This window comes from Kickxella alabastrina (genome assembly GCF_025024165.1).
Source record: "Kickxella alabastrina strain RSA 675 chromosome Unknown BX661scaffold_3, whole genome shotgun sequence".
In the NCBI taxonomy this organism is placed as follows: domain Eukaryota; kingdom Fungi; phylum Kickxellomycota; class Kickxellomycetes; order Kickxellales; family Kickxellaceae; genus Kickxella; species Kickxella alabastrina.
The window spans coordinates 462,925-478,491 of NW_026251474.1; the positions used below are offsets into that span (position 1 = coordinate 462,925).

General features: G+C 44.6%; 5 protein-coding genes across 5 annotated transcripts; 1 reads left to right on the forward strand and 4 right to left on the reverse strand.

The window, feature by feature from the left end:
- Positions 1–3,530: 3,530 nt before the first annotated feature.
- BX661DRAFT_177486 (uncharacterized protein) lies at positions 3,531–4,557 on the reverse strand. The gene has a single exon (XM_051534646.1). The coding sequence runs from the start codon at positions 4,551–4,553 to the stop codon at positions 3,699–3,701; it is 855 nt and encodes a 284-aa protein (XP_051394145.1). The 5' UTR covers positions 4,554–4,557; the 3' UTR covers positions 3,531–3,698.
- Positions 4,558–5,653: 1,096 nt separating this feature from the next.
- Positions 5,654–8,067, forward strand: BX661DRAFT_177487 (uncharacterized protein). Its single transcript, XM_051534647.1, is given in 3 exon segments — positions 5,654–5,903; positions 6,023–6,981; positions 6,996–8,067. 3 exon segments carry the CDS (start codon positions 5,720–5,722, stop codon positions 8,016–8,018), a joined length of 2,166 nt encoding a protein of 721 aa, XP_051394146.1. The 5' UTR covers positions 5,654–5,719; the 3' UTR covers positions 8,019–8,067.
- Positions 8,068–8,612, reverse strand: BX661DRAFT_209251 (cyclophilin-like domain-containing protein; the record flags this gene model as incomplete). Its single annotated transcript, XM_051538692.1, is given in 3 exon segments — positions 8,068–8,280; positions 8,320–8,583; positions 8,595–8,612. 3 exon segments carry the CDS (start codon positions 8,610–8,612, stop codon positions 8,113–8,115), a joined length of 450 nt encoding a protein of 149 aa, XP_051394147.1. The 3' UTR covers positions 8,068–8,112.
- Positions 8,613–8,846: 234 nt separating this feature from the next.
- On the reverse strand, positions 8,847–10,758 carry BX661DRAFT_177488 (uncharacterized protein). The gene is given in 3 exon segments (XM_051534648.1): positions 8,847–9,830; positions 9,842–10,249; positions 10,397–10,758. The coding sequence occupies 3 exon segments, from the start codon at positions 10,570–10,572 to the stop codon at positions 8,942–8,944; spliced, it is 1,473 nt and encodes a 490-aa protein (XP_051394148.1). The 5' UTR covers positions 10,573–10,758; the 3' UTR covers positions 8,847–8,941.
- A 112-nt stretch (positions 10,759–10,870) lies between these two features.
- BX661DRAFT_177490 (mitochondrial inner membrane protein-domain-containing protein) lies at positions 10,871–13,033 on the reverse strand. Its single transcript, XM_051534649.1, has 4 exons — positions 12,878–13,033; positions 12,074–12,709; positions 11,403–12,047; positions 10,871–11,379 (listed from the first exon to the last, which is right to left on the reverse strand). The coding sequence occupies exons 1-4, from the start codon at positions 12,926–12,928 to the stop codon at positions 10,924–10,926; spliced, it is 1,788 nt and encodes a 595-aa protein (XP_051394149.1). The 5' UTR covers positions 12,929–13,033; the 3' UTR covers positions 10,871–10,923.
- Positions 13,034–15,567: the final 2,534 nt, after the last annotated feature.

The following is a 15,567-nucleotide window of genomic DNA, read 5'->3' on the forward strand; positions in this document are numbered from 1 at the left end:
TCCCTTTCCTGTGTGCGTCTTCTGTGATTGCAATTATACTCTATATTTTGTCAAAACATGCGGATTAAGTATAGTGTTGATAAAAACATGTAGCCCAAGTGTAAAAAAGACGCAAACAGCTTGCTTGCATTGCGGCACGCTCCAGGGACACGGAACGTACGCCTGGCCACATTGATGGTGTCATGGTCCTGTTGAGCGCGAGTTAGTGTCAGGCATCTACGCTATTATTGACGCATAACTTCACACATCGACATGTTGGCTATGCATGGTGACCATGCGCACATCATTTGCATTACTTTAATTTCAAAGAGCTTTAATATCTCACACAAGCCAAATTAACAGCGCTGATCTGCAGCTGGAAAATCCTTCCCACTCTATTTTATTTTTTGTCTGCTATATGTGATTTGCATTATTAATATTAGTTCGACGTCATAAAACGCCAAAACGGGGTTTTTTTGTGCATACAAGCCCTACCAATAATAACTAGACCAAGAAGTGCATTGTGTTGGGAAATGACACAGCACGTTTGTTGGCATCGGGTTGTCAATAAAAATTGAGGCAGACAAACAATATCAAACAATCCACGCTTCTTTGTTCAATTGAAGTATTGCCCAGCCACCCACATTTATGGCTACAGATTGAATCACAGACGGCAACAAATGCATAACCAACAATTGGCTGGCTTTTGTTTACCTTTTTGAAAATTTAAATTATGAGGCAACTATAAGTCCTGTATTTTAGTAAGAAAAATACACCCTTAACTTGTTTTGATTTTTGCTACACTTAGGGTAATTTGGCTGCACAAAATATAGAAAAAGCATGTAAATCAATTTTAAGTAATATTTTGTAGTATTTTGTATTCACATGGCAACAGATGTCACAACACAACGTTATTAAAAATAAAAAATATTGTCAACATTGTTCACTTGTAGTGGCGTATCCTCGTGTGCATTCCAATTACAAAAAATAATTTCAAAAAGAAAAAGTCAAACTGTCTGTCTTTGTCTTTGTCTTTGTTTCATTATATTTTGTACAGTATTCAGCACACAATGATTTCGAGGCTCTCTGTCCATTCAGCGCCACTAACATTGCCTTTTTCAAGTGCAAAAGTAACAAACAATTCAAGCCAAGTCAAGCAAAAATCAAATCAAAACAATAACATTATGGCTAGTCTTGCCATTGAATGGCAGTTTCTATTTTCTGCGACAGTTTGTTGAATAAAGTAAATTAATTGCCGATGTATATTCTGGAAAATTGGCCGATAAAAGAACAACACGAACGCCTATTTTTAATTAACAGGCTAAACATACTATTTGAACATTTGTTTGCGTGATTATGTATATTTCCCTTATCAGTTAATAGTAACTGTAGTTATTTGCATACAAAACTAATTTGATGCAAACAATTGCATTCAGCTGGAAATCCGAGAACATATAAAAACAATTCCAATTATGACTTTCTATGTTAATGTTAACTTTAACAACAGACAAAATGCTGACTATTACCAACCCTATGTTTAGTGGTTTTTGCGTGCCGCATATAATATATATATGTGTATGTTTTTCAGAGCCCACGTTTTAAATTACATATTACATTATAATACATGGCATTAACCAACTAGCAAACATTTACCATACTATAAATTAATGAAGATGTATATGCAAATTGGTAGGTGCATTTAAATTGTTATATGGGCTAATATGTTGGGCAACCATACAATATCCCTGGTCTTTTCTACTACCATTACTGTTATTTCTATCAAGCACACAAACAAAAAATTAGACATCCGGGGAAATAAGGGATTTTTTATCTAAACTTCCTTAGCACAAAATAGGGAAGGATTAGAATTACTTCCTCCCCCTCCCTTCCCCAAATGTTTATTATTGTATCTGTCCTGTCACTCATATACAAAAAGGCATAAAAAAGTTAACAATTTCATAAAAATATAAACCAGCACTTTTGTCGTCTTGTTTCGTTAAATTAAAATGATGTATAGCAAGCAGGTATGCGTGTGTACGAGTTGTTTGTATTTTGCGAATGATATCAGTGACATAAATGATTTCAGAGACGGCAAATAACAAAGTATTTGACTTGCTGAATACGCTTTAAAGATGCAAATGCATATTTGTACATACTTGCAATCATATTTTACGGGTTTAATCCAAGAATATTGGACACTTGTAATTTGGAAACAAAAGCTGTTGCTATCACAGAGGCATTCACTTAATAAAATACTTTAATAATTTTGCTTCATCACACTCCCTAAAAATCGACCAAATTTGGGGAGCGGCAAATATTATGCCATGCGGCAGCAAAGTGTAATAATAGAGACATTTCCGTATCGTGTGTTTGTCACCCTTCCATATGGAAAACGTGGCGTGTGAGTTGCCACAAAATATGCACAATCTGTTAAATAGGATGGCCTATATGAGCATTGTGCTAATATGATACACACTAGCGAGTCATTTTTATCTGCATGCTACACAAAACAATTTATTTCCACATTGCTCATTGTCTGTATAAAATTATCAGTTGGACATTCAATCAGTAGCACAGAAAAGTAACAGAATAATAAAAAACAATGCTGCGCCCCTTGTTTTAAAAACAGCTGCCAGCTCATACAAAATAAAACACCCCCAGCAAGTAATAAAACAATCAGAAACTGGGTCAGTTACCATTTTACAAAAAAAATTGCGCATGCCAAGCTAAAATTTGACAAATCTACTAGATAACAGTAATTTATATGTTTACATTGTCATTTGACTTGTTTATTTTGTTAAAATTATACCTTGAAAATCTTACGATGCAATGCTGGGTACGAGCCTGATAAAATGTAATTTTACAAATAATTAACGTAATAGGAAATCCAATTGTCTGTGGAAGCAAGACAAAGGTCGTGCGAATGTTGATGTTTTTCGGAAATGGACACGCTCCTAGTCCTTGTATTATGCAAACCTGTTTTGTTTTATGGCTGTTGTGCATACAATATATGGTTTGTGTTTGTTTATTACAGAACAAAATATTGATTTCATCTGCATTTGCTGCCATGCTCACTTTTGATGTCCATTTATTTGTTATATTTTGTTTTCCTGGAATTGTCCCCATGCATGTTATGTTATTTAATAATTATTTTTTGCAACACTGCAAAGACAATAGTGTAGTACAAGAAAAAACAAAAACAAAACACAAAGTACAAAGTCCAAATCGATTTATTTCTAGAAATTACCATCCTGTTAAAATGAGGTAATTTCCACTTTGCTGCAATTAAAGCCACGCCAGTAGCCACATCTAGATTTCAAAAGTTTGATATTTGATATTTATCTTATTTATTTTTGGCAGATCCACTTCTAGATTATTTTCACAATGCTGTCACAGAGGACTAAAGTAAATCCCGCTCAATATAGCAAAATAGGACAAGCAAATTCAAGACCATAATTAAAAATAAATTGTCTAGTTAGAATTTTTTAAAGCACGTTGAATAATCATTTTCAAGAGGAAATGTCAACATTAACCGTCCTAAAAATAGCCACCGTTAGTATTGGTCTCCTTCAAAATTGAGGTTTCAAATATCCAGCGCCCCATTAATAAAGTTTTTTGTCAATTCAAAGTTTGGCTCTAGTTATACAATGAATATGATTATGTCTACAATAGCATTAATAAAATACTACACAATTGGGTTTTATATACAGCAATGCCTTTTAGTTCTTGCGCCGCTTGGGCATAAACTTGTAGTTGGGATACAGCATCTCATGCTCGCGCTTCTTTACAGCTGCCATATCCTCATACTTTCTCTTAGTCACGGGGGTCATGCTGTGCCACTCCTTGGCGATGATCCCAGATATGACCTTGTTTCCACCCCTGTACTCCTTGACCAGTTCGTTGTGGCGTTCACTGCGGTAAATCATAAATGAATTTGGTGGCCGCTTAATCTTGATCCTCTTGCGCTCAGCCTCTTGATTGCGCAGTAGCTCCTCGACCTGCTTATCGTTTTCGTCTTCAACCATTCCAATCTCACTGTCATTGTCGCCGGAATATCCCTGACTGCTCCGCACAGACACACTTGTATTGTCGTCATCACTGCCATATTCGTCCTCCTCCTCTTGTGTTTCAAGCTTGCGTTTGTTAAACAGAAAGTCTGGCTGGTAGTCGAATTCAAGCAGCTCGCAGCCACACCGACCAAGGGTTTTTTCCTTTGGTACGCTGCCGTTATTGCAGGGCGTTGGTATGCACAGCATATTGTGAAGGAATCGCCGCAGCTCAGCTCGAGAACAACGCTCTAGATTGATCAAAATGGGTGTGAATCCTTCAGGGACCCTGTTGACGAGCACGTTTGGCGGCGGTTGGTTTACAGCAATAGGGGTCGGGGCCAGCGCCAGGCCACCGAGTTCCTGTGCAAAAATGGAGTTGAGGTCGACTCCAAAGGAGTGCATGTCTTCGAGCATCATTGTGAAAAGGGTGTATATGCGTTGCAGAAAAATCGATAAGGGTGTATTTTTGATGTTGAAATAAAATGATTTTGAATGTCTATAAAGGAGTGCATTTGAAAAAGACATGTAGCAATGCCAACCTATTTAAGCGATCAATCAACATTTTCAGTTTCACATTTTCAGCTTCACATTTTCTTGAGCATCATCAAGTTTGAGGGTATTCACCGCATCCCTGTTTTTGCCTGCAAAAATGCAGAATCAAAAGAGTGCAGCAACGATTACAATAACTGCACGCTTGTAAAATTTTTCACCGCTTGTTCATTTGCAGCATAGATTCTATATCGCTTGTGATTTATGCATCGTGAGACAATAAAATAAAAATTGGGTCACACTTGATTACAATAAATACAATTGTGGCCAGTGTTAATATAATACAATGCTAATTTTGCAATTATTACTGCCAGATAAAGACAATAAATTAGACATTTTTGACATGCAAGACGGCTTACAATAAGAGACAATACCAATTTTTATTATTCGGTCAGCGCATGCCAACTGCCTCTGGTATTAAGACACCCGCCACAGCCAGATTAATAGAAACAAGGGTGCAGCCATTGTGGCGGGTAAAGCCGGGAAATGAGGGTGTTTTTCTGCAAACAATACCAGCATGATCTTATTGTTAGTCTCGCGCCATAATATTTTTTTAATCGGGGACCAGTTTTTCCAAGTTTTAACAATAAATCTTTTGACACGCAAAAAAACAATAAAGTTTTGCCAATGGCTTGCGGCTTTACAAGCACAAGTACAAGTACAAGCACAAGTAAAAATGATTGGCACAAGCATGCCTTTATATCCATCTTACAAAAACTTGGGTTTATTTGAAGAAGCACAAGGCAACACAATTATACTTATTAGATCATTTGTTGCGTGCAAAGAACACTCATTTCTATTGTAAAACAACGCCCATCGCAAGCAATTGTACAATTGTTTATTTAAAGTTTTTCTGCACGTGTGCACATGGCATACATCCACGTGCATTTTTCTCTTGAGCTTGTAGCGCTTATAATTGTGTAATTTGGCTTGCAGCAGCCCCTGTTTGCGAGTAGCAAAAAAAGATGCCCATTTGGCTAATCACCAAATTTAATCGGCTGATCGGCTAACCCTTATTTCACATTTTTCGGTCTAGCTAAAAAAAAGTTTGTCACCAAAATATTCTCAAATGCAGTCTTTTGTGCATCTTGAGCCCTTTATCAAAAAACTCATTTTCAATACTTTTTTTTGCTGTCAGAGAAATGCCACCGGCCAGAAAGTCGAACAAGCTGTCTCGAAAGGAGCTGCAGCAGCTCAAAGAGTATGGTCAGCTCGATCCTCTTGGCGCCATGGGCGCAGACAACGAGCTGGACGAGCTCATCAGCAAGGCCATGAGCAAAAGTGGGCGCGGTCGATTCACTGGCATCATGCCGTCGGAAGAGGATGGTCGGCGCGGCAGAGGCCGGGGAAATAGGGGCAGGAGAAGAGAGAGAGAGTCTCGGGCAGAGAGGGGCTCGGCCATTTCAAAAACGTCAAAGAACAACAGGCCTGACGCCTACACCAAGCTGCTAAAATCACTGTCCGCCGCCCCACGATGGCCGCCCAAAAGACCGCTATTGTCTCGGACGATGAGCAGGAAGACGACGAGAGTGAGAGTGAGAATGCTGAGATTGAGACCGCCGATGCTAGCGAGGACGAGGAGATGGTTTCCGGCAGCGACGAAGAGGCGAGCGGCGGATCGGAGGACGAGAGCAACGAGCAGAGCTCAGACGAAAAGTATGAGGTCGACGAGATCGACAACACTGGGGTGGAAAGTGACTCAGACATCGACATGGAAGAAGATGCTCACAAAGATGCCTTGAAAAAGGACGACAGCGAGATCAAAGAGGTATATGAGGCCCACGATTTTATGGCCGGTCACTTTGCCGACGATGACTCTGCGCTTATGCACCAAAAGCTGGCTGCAGTCACGCAAAAGGAGTACAAGCAGGTGGCCATCGAGGACCCAGTTCTCGGCTCGGCAGTCCTGTACGATATTGCCGATGGCGGTCTCAAGCAGCCCAACCCCAAGCCGCTGAAGCAAAAGCTGGTAAAGCCATTCCATAGGCTCAACAAGCGCGACGATTTTACTGAGTTCCAGCGCGGGCTGTTCAACTGGTTCGACCAGTATAGAGACGTTGTTTACGCCGACAGGACGTTCGAAAAGGACGACGAGATCACCACGGCCTACGCTGTCCATGCAATGAACCATGTGGTAAAGTCCCGAGACCGCGAGCGCAAAAACAATGCCAAGCTGTCCAAGGCACACGCGGCCGGAACTGATGCCGGCGAGCTTCGCGACCGAGGATTCACACGCCCGCGCGTGCTCATCATCACACCCTTCCGCAATACGGCGCACAAGATTGTGCAAAAGATCCTTAGACTGGCCTCAGCCGACCAGGAAATGAATCTATCGCGCCTGGCCAAGGAGTACGGAACTGGCGAAGACGAGGAGACCGAAAACAGCGCGCACAAGCGCAAGCCAGTAGACTTCCAAAGACATTTGCAGGAAACATCGACGACTCTTTCCGGATCGGCGTGCAGCTCCACCACAACACAGTCAAGCTATATTCCGAGTTCTATCGTTCAGACATTATCGTGGCCTCGCCGATTGGGCTCCGCATGACCACAGGCGCCGAGAGCGGCGATCGCAAGGACTTTGACTTCCTCTCGTCCATTGAAGTGGCTATTGTCGACCAGTGCGATGTGCTGTTGATGCAGAACTGGGACCATGTGTCTCACATCTTTGAGCACATGAATTTGACGCCTAAGAAGGACCACGGATGTGACTTCTCCCGCGTGCGCAACTGGTACCTCGAGGGCACAGCGCAGTACCGGCGCCAGACCATCATGATCTCCGAGTACATGACGCCCGAGATCCAGGCCATTTTCAATAACAACTGCCGCAGTATCGAAGGCAAGGTGCGCTTCAAGCCCATCTACCCGGGTGCCATTGCGGACGTTGTCGCGCAAGTGCCCCAGATTTTCAAGCGCGTCGCGGCCAGACGGCTTATGTCTGCTGCCGATGACCGGTTTGCGCACTTCACCGAAAATGTCCTGCCAGAGTTGACGCGGTCGGCGGCCACGGACAAGCACACGCTGATATTCGCCTCGTCGTACTTTGATTTTGTTCGGATTCGCAACTACTGCCGCGCGAGAAGCTTTTCGTTTGCCGCCATCTCCGAGTACTCCACCAGGTCGGAGGCCATGAGCGCTCGCGTAGACTTTTACAAGGGCGATCTCCAGTTCATTCTGTATAGTGAGCGCGCGCACTTTTACCACCGCTACCCGATCAAGGGCATCCACCACATGGTGTTCTACAGCCTGCCCGACCACCCACTGTACTACTCAGAGCTGGTCAATCTCATGCTGACCAGCAACGACGAGACTGCGTCGTCGGCAAAGCTGACGTGCACTGCGTTCTACACAAAGTACGACCAACTCAAGATCGAGCGCGTGGTCGGAAGCCGGCTGGTTTCGCAGCTGCTGACTGGCGAGCGGTCACAGTATACGTTTGCCTAGTCAATTTTTCAATAATAAAATAAAACTTGCACAATCTATTTCGAATCAAATGCACGAATAAAGAGTTGAACCAATCCTTTTTATTAAAAACTTTTTAGTTGGTCTCCTCGCCACAGTCGTCAATGACAACCTTCTGGGAAGGCCTGCCGCTCTGGGAGCCAAGGGCCTCAATCGCCTTGACAACATCAAGGCCCTCGGTAACCTTGCCAAACACGACGTGCTTGCCATCAAGCCACGGGCAATCAACAGTGGTGATAAAGAACTGGGAGCCGTTAGTGTTGGACCAGCATTAGCCATCGACAAAAGTCCGGCTCAGTGTGCTTGAGGTAAAGTTCTCGTCAGCAAACTTCTCGCCATAGATCGACTTGCCACCAGTGCCGTTGTGGTTGGTGAAGTCACCGCCCTGGAGCATGAACTGAGGGATCACGCGGTGGAAGACGCTGCCCTTGTAGCCAAAGCCCTTCTCGCCAGTGCACAGGGCACGGAAGTTCTCGGCGGTCTTGGGGGTAACGTCCTTGCGGAGCTCCATGACGATCTTGCCCAAGGGCTTGGCGTTAGCAGACACCTTAAAAAAACACGGGGGAGAGCAGACATTGTTTGAATTTGAAGCGGAGCTGCGATTAGGATAAAAATGAAATAAAAAATCGAAGAGAACTGAAAAAAACACGATAGCAATGGGGATGGGATTTGTTCCTGATAAAAGATTTTGTAAGCTTAATCACAGTTGGGGGCTCTGATAAAAAAAATCGAGACATCTGCCAATCAAAAAATACGAGTGCGGTCTGGACGGGTCCGAATTGTCGCTGTGAGCATGATGTGTAGGTAGACAATATGTGTACCAAGTGTATCTGAAATTAGAACTGCAAAAAAAGTGTAAATAAAATAAATAATGAAAAGGGCAGTTGTATAAATGTGGCAAATAATTAAAAGGGGCTTCTGGACTGGCCTGAAAGCTGGTTCATCGACACACGCGCCGACTGGTTTTGCGCCGATGATCCACTGCCGTTGGCCTTTTTCGACAGCGAAAGAGAGTCCAGTGAGAGCAAGTCCGAGCTCATGTCCCAGATATCACTGAATGCGCCTGACTTTTGCGCAGCCTTGTTATCCGGCTTCTTGATCGACACGCTCATTGGGCTGAGCGGCCGCTGGAAAGTGCTGCCGCCAGGACTTATTGGGCTTTTCGGGAAGCCATTTGAGGTGGGCGACACGGACAACGGCTGGATTCCAAAGCCAATGTCGTCTCCGCCCAGCAAATCCATCATCGGATTGTTGTTCTTTGCAGTGCTCGTCGCGGCAAACTGCTGCTGAGGCTTCGGCGGCTGAACCACAGGGGTGCTTGTGCTAACAGCGGCAAAGTTGCTGCTCTGGAAGTCTCCCCAGTCGTCATCGAGGGCATTGCTGACAGCGGGCGCCTTTGCTACCGGGGCTGAAGCCGGTGGAGGCATAGTGAAGGTCGCTGCGGCGTTATCAATGCTCTTTCCAAAATTACTGGTGGCAGCGCCAGGGGGTGCCGCAAAGGTATTGTTGGAGCCAGTATCAATCTCATCGTCAAACGAGAACAGGTCGGCCATAACGGGCACAGGTGTCACAGGCTTCGTAGCAACTGGGGTCTTTTGGCGAGAGCTATTTCCAGAAACAGAGGAGTTTCCGAACGTTGTTGGTGTTGCTGATCGTCTATCACCAAACTCGGAGCGATAATTGCTGCTCCCGCTTTCACTCCTGTCTTCAAAGCGCGAGGTCGAGGGCACATAGCTGTCGCTTCCAAACCCAGCAAACCTGCTGTTGCTGTCGGCGCTACTCCTGTTGGCACCGCTGTTAGTGACCCAAAATACTTGATGGTACCACTGGTCACGCTGCCACCACCACCGGTGTTGCTGCCAAACCCTACATATTTGGAGCTACCAGAGAATCCGTTATACTTGTTGCGATTCTCCTTGGCCTTCTTGCGCTCATCACGCAATTGTTCTCTGTTATGCATCAAGTCCACAATCTCCTTTGACCTCTGGCGCACGTTAATTCCCTGGTCCTTGCCGTTGGCATCAATGTGGTGGAAGTTCTTAAGCATTTTGACAACGGTGATGTGGCTTTGCACTTCGTCGACTACCCGTTCAGAGCCGTTCTTGATTAGGTACTCTAGCAGCTGCAGTGCTTTGTAGACCTGGCGCCAGTTCGATGGGTCTGTGTCGTTGAACCTGAGGTAAATTGCGGGCATAATCTCCTCAAAGTACTTCCTAACGAGGTAGAGCAAAATTTGAAGCCGAGCAGTTAGAAGACAGTTGGTCACTAATGCGCACACTAGCTGCTGACAAAAAAGAAAAGATATATAGAAATGCCTTTTGTGCGCATACGTGTTCTTTTTGTTTGTTTTTATACGCTACCTGTTGTTGGTTCCGTCGGCAATTTCCCTCATAAGGGTGCTAGAGGCACCCCAGGGCTCAGGACCCGTCGCCTCGTTGACCTTGATTTCAAACTCGGTGTAGTTCATGACGACATTCTTGACCTTGTTGTACACGTTGAGGACATCCCATTTTGAAATTTCCGACAGCTTATCCATGGCCAAGGTCCACTCGATGCAATACAGTAAAGTTCGGCGAAATTGTTCAGATAAAAATAATAGTTAAAAAATAACCAAATAACCAAATAACCAAATAATTTTCAATGAAGTGAGGTGGGTTGAAATAAAAAATGAAATACGGTTCATGCAAGTGCAAAAAAAGGGGTGCAAATGTTTTGAGCAATAATGCGGAAGTGCCCCAGCACTTCAAAAAGAACGATGATGCAGAATTCTCGCACAAGGAACCATTTCACAAAAGCAAGGATATCTCGGGGAGGCTTTATCGGGCTCAGAGAAAGAACAAGTGAAAATATATATTTGGAAAACTTATTTTTTTGTGTGAAAATAAATCTAGATAAGGGTCAGTTTGGCCAGCAGCTCTTCGGACTCAGCCACAGCGATGGCCTGCTCGACCTCCAGTCTACGGCGGGCAGTCGCAATCCAGTCCTCGGACAGCTTCTTGGGCCACCCCTTCAGCTGGTTGAGCTCGCGCGCAGCCATGTCAAGATTGTGCTGCTTCAGGTAGTGCCCAGCGCGCGAAAGAACAGCTTCCACGTCATCGCCCTCAACAAGCCCCTCCTTCTCGAACATGACCTTTGACAGAGTGGCCGACAGGACCTGAGATCCGAAGTTACCGTCCTCTGGAACTAGCGACACGCGACGAATCTCCTTGCGCACAGCGTTGAAGCGGTCCTCGAGCTCAACCTGCGACGGGATGCCTTGCTCGGCGACCTCACGCGGAATAGACGCAAACGCAGCACGGGTGGCGGGGAAATCAGTGGTCGCGGCGCCGGTCAGAGCTGACAGCTCGCTGGAAACGGAGTCTGCACCTGGGCGCCCACGGCAGCACTCTTCAGAGCAGAGACAGCCACACTGAGCTTGGACACGGCCCGTGACTGGCGAATCAGATCGCCACTATCCTGCGCCATCTGAACGAGCTGGCGGAGCTGCGACTCCACACGGTCGAGGTGCGCCAGGCGGCCACCGCGCTCCTCGTCGACGCGCGCACGGACAAAACGGTTGAAGCGGCGCTCAAGGAGATCGCGCTGTGCAGCAAGCTCCTTGGCGATGCGCTCCTCAGCGGCAGAGGCAGCGGCCTTGAGCTGGTTGTCCCGGGTCTCAATGAACTGCGCCTCGCGAGCGAGCAGAGCCGCACGGGCGGTTTTCTGGAACTCAGACAAAGTTGCCTCAAACTTGCCCTGCTCCTCGGCGAGCGCAGCCTGAACGAGCATCCGCTCCTCGTCCTTAAGTCCGCTTAGGTGCTTGTCCAGGGCAACCAGCGAGTCGCTGAGTGCCTTGAGCTGCTGCACGTTCTCCGGTGCCAGGCCCTTATCGTTGAATGCTGAGACAACCGCAGTCAGCGTCTTTGACAGGCTGGCGACTATGGCGTTGTCGGTCTGCAGAGGCGGGATCTCAACCGCCAGCTGGATGACGCTCATCGGGGCCACGGCCAGAGTATCCGCTGGGGTGCTCTTCTGGTCACCAACAACAGAGCAGCTACAGGCTTTGCCGGCACGGCGGAATCGCGCTTGCGACCGGCCTCTGCCGGGGCACTCACGCCGTCAGCGGCGCCCTTCCAGTTGTTGTGCTGAAGCATGTTCAGCAGGCTGTAGAGCTGGCTGTAGATGAAGCGACTGGTGTACACGATGTCGGTGTACGCGTGGTATCCTACGTCGCTGATTGCCATTATCAGGCTGTCGTCATGGTACCTGGTCAAGCGCATAAAGCTCTTGGCTCCCGGAACAAAGTGCTCAAACTTCTGGCCAAACTCCACGTCCTCCTGCGCGTAGGCTGCCGCCGCCACAAACCCAGATCCGGCGAGCAATGCAAGAAGGGCAGTGTTGCGGATCTTGTGCGTCTTCTTTTTCGAGGGCTTAGGCGCCGAGGTAAAAGCCGTTTTGGGGTCACGGACTCCGGCCTTAACTGGGGTTGGGGTCGGGGTCGGGGTCGGAATCGAAGCGCCAGGAGTGACTGGCGGTGTTGTTATTGGCTTTACAGGTGTCACTGGAGTTGCTGAAGTCACTGGAGTTGCTGAAGTCGCCGGAGTCGCCACAGGGGTAATGGGTGTTGTCGGGGTTGTTGCAAAACGCTTAGTGGTAAAGCGGGCGGCCAGGCGAGCTGTCGGAGCCTTGGCCGTCTATACTTGGTATTCCATGAGAATGCAGCACGCGCAAAATTGCATAATTGCAGAGCATAGCAAAATTAAATGACTATCAGTACCAACTCATATATTTCAAGAGATAAAGCCAGTCTGCTAACTGCTCGGCGTCGAATTGTTGTGTAGCTGATTTATCGTTGCACTTACAGAGGAGGCCAGCAGTGCCTTGTTGGCGGTGAAGGAAGTTGCACGCAACATTATGTTCTCGTCAGGTCAATGTGAACAAGCTGTATTTCCCCGAATCGAGCGCGGAATTGCGGAAGTAAAATAAACCAAAAATAAAATGTAAAAATGACAGAAAAACAAATGCCAACAGCAATTGAACAAGCCATTCGCACTCAAGTGTGACCACGATTTGTTTTATTTTCAGCGCTTATCGTGCAACAAATGAAAGTCGTTAAAATGTCGTGATTTAATCACAGTTAGAATCACCAAAAACGGGTTTAATATTATTTTGGCATGATTTTGACATAACCTGTGTTGGTAACTGGATATACGGCCAATGATATATTATTACAGCCAGGGTTTGATCAAGTCACATTGGTTTGGTCAAACCTTAGATTATTTTTAGTATTGACAGCGAAGGAATCAATGCATATTCGTTTTTTGTTTTTACCATGTAGGAAAACGCATAAAAGGGACGAGATGGAATACTCCATCTCATGTTCTTCCTGTAAAAATAAATCTTTTTTATTATTAAAAACTGGTAACATATATTTGTAGCGTTAGTTGTTTTTATAATACTTGCAAAATTAATTTTAAAAAAGGATTATTGGATTGAGGTAATTAAATTGAAAGAGAAATTAATGTTCGCTTGTTACCTAATTGAACTTGATTTCGCTAATGCAGTCGGCGTAGCTTTCGCGTATCTCCATTCTAGTGATACCCTCCTGAAAAACTTTTATTGTATCAATATATTTTATATTAAAATTATGTTTCAAATTCACTAGGGAAGCCTCCTATTGAGTCTTCTCTAATTGCACTTTTATAGGCAATATAAGAACACCTCAAATGCTACTGTATTATTGCATAGCCCGAGGATATGGAAGTAAATGTTGAGGTCGAGAATCATGAAATGAGCCACCGTATGCACGCCAATTGATAGGGTGCAGATGGGACCATATGGGAGTAAGTCAGGGGTCATAATAATGACACCCTGGTATGCCCCCATTCTACAATGTACATGCTTTAACGCACTTACGTGGAGATCACAACATTGACATGCCAATATACCGGTCTGCTCGCAGAAAAACAGTTCTCGCCAATGGAGTGCACAACTGGTGATGTGCACAACAAAGGCAACGAGATACATATATAAGACGAGACCGGCCCTAATTTTACTTTTGGTTCCCTTGATAATAAAAACTATAACAAAACCCAAACATACTTTTAATACTAGACAACTAGTGCTCCCCTCAAATCACAACACATCGTCAAATAAAAAAGCGCAAAATCGTTTAACAATTGGTTATCCAAATTCGCACATTCTTTTCTGTTTATTTGTATTTTGCGCACTAGACCCAGTTCAATACACCTGTCACATTTTTGTTATCGTTGAGACATGTGCTGGATATTTTTAATAGAGTTGTTTGGTATAAAGGATAAGCAGTACTCTGAATTATTGTTTTAATTTATCGGCTGTATTGTCGTTGGCAAAAATAAAAGGCTTAAAACTATTTTGATGCATGCACTTTGACGCATTCTTAATTTGGCAAGCGAAACGTGCGTTCTTTTTCAAAATTTAGGAATAGCTACAGATGGCAGGCAAACAAAATGGCAGGTGTACGCATATGCAGTCTTTGCCTATCTATTTACCTTGTCTCAGATACATGTATTGTTAAATAAATTTTTGTTGATAATAATGCCATTTAAAAATTTACGTTTGAAGGGGAAAAACGGGGGATGATTATATCAATAAAATATGCACACCAAAAAGGATTGATAATATAATATGACTTTGCTGTCATACCAGAAAATCGGGTTCTATTTGTTTCCTTTTATAGTCAAAATTAGTGAAACCGTTAACTGTATACAGTGCTCGGTATATTTTCCATGTTCATTGTATTTGTGGCGCCCCGTTCCCTATTTTACATCTGTATTTTTAGTTGGGTGTCTGGTTGGTGACATATTTTACTTCTACAAAATAAAATAGGCAAAAAATGTGTCCTTTCGGCGTCATTAGCACATAACACACTAATACAACAATGCGAATAAACATACATTTCTGACCTGGTTTTTATGAAACGGACCCACGTGGGAAGAGAGAGAAAGATAAATTATTCTGGTGCCAAATGGCAAAGAAGGAAATGGTTACCCAAAAAGGGACAATACCTCAGCCACCCTTTCCCTCCCTTTTTTCCTCACACGGGCCGCCCCATTTGCTCTTTCATTTTAGGACTGTCTCTGGTTCTTACTGTGTCCCGAGGTAAATTGCAACGAATGTATGGATATTGCTCTTATTAAACACCATCTTTTGGCGCCCTCTTAATTGTCCTGGCTTTAAAGTTCAGCGTGATAGCGTTGATCGGGCCCCGTTTGTATTTGAAGCAACTGCCAAATTTAGGCTTCTGAGGCTTACAAAATAGGTTACCGGTTGTATTTTGGTAACCCTTGTCCAACCTATTTGTTCTATTTTGTGCTTGTACTTTTCATATTTGCTATCATTTTGTATTTGGTTACATTCGCCCTGTTTCCAGTTCATTGTCGAATGATATTTAGTTGTGCAGCTTGTAACAGCTCTGCAGCATAGTTTTCATCTGGAATCGAGCCCATTTGTTAAAAAAGGTGGAAGTGAAGGAAGCACCAGGCTATGCTGCAAGTGCCCAGTGGCTGGGGGC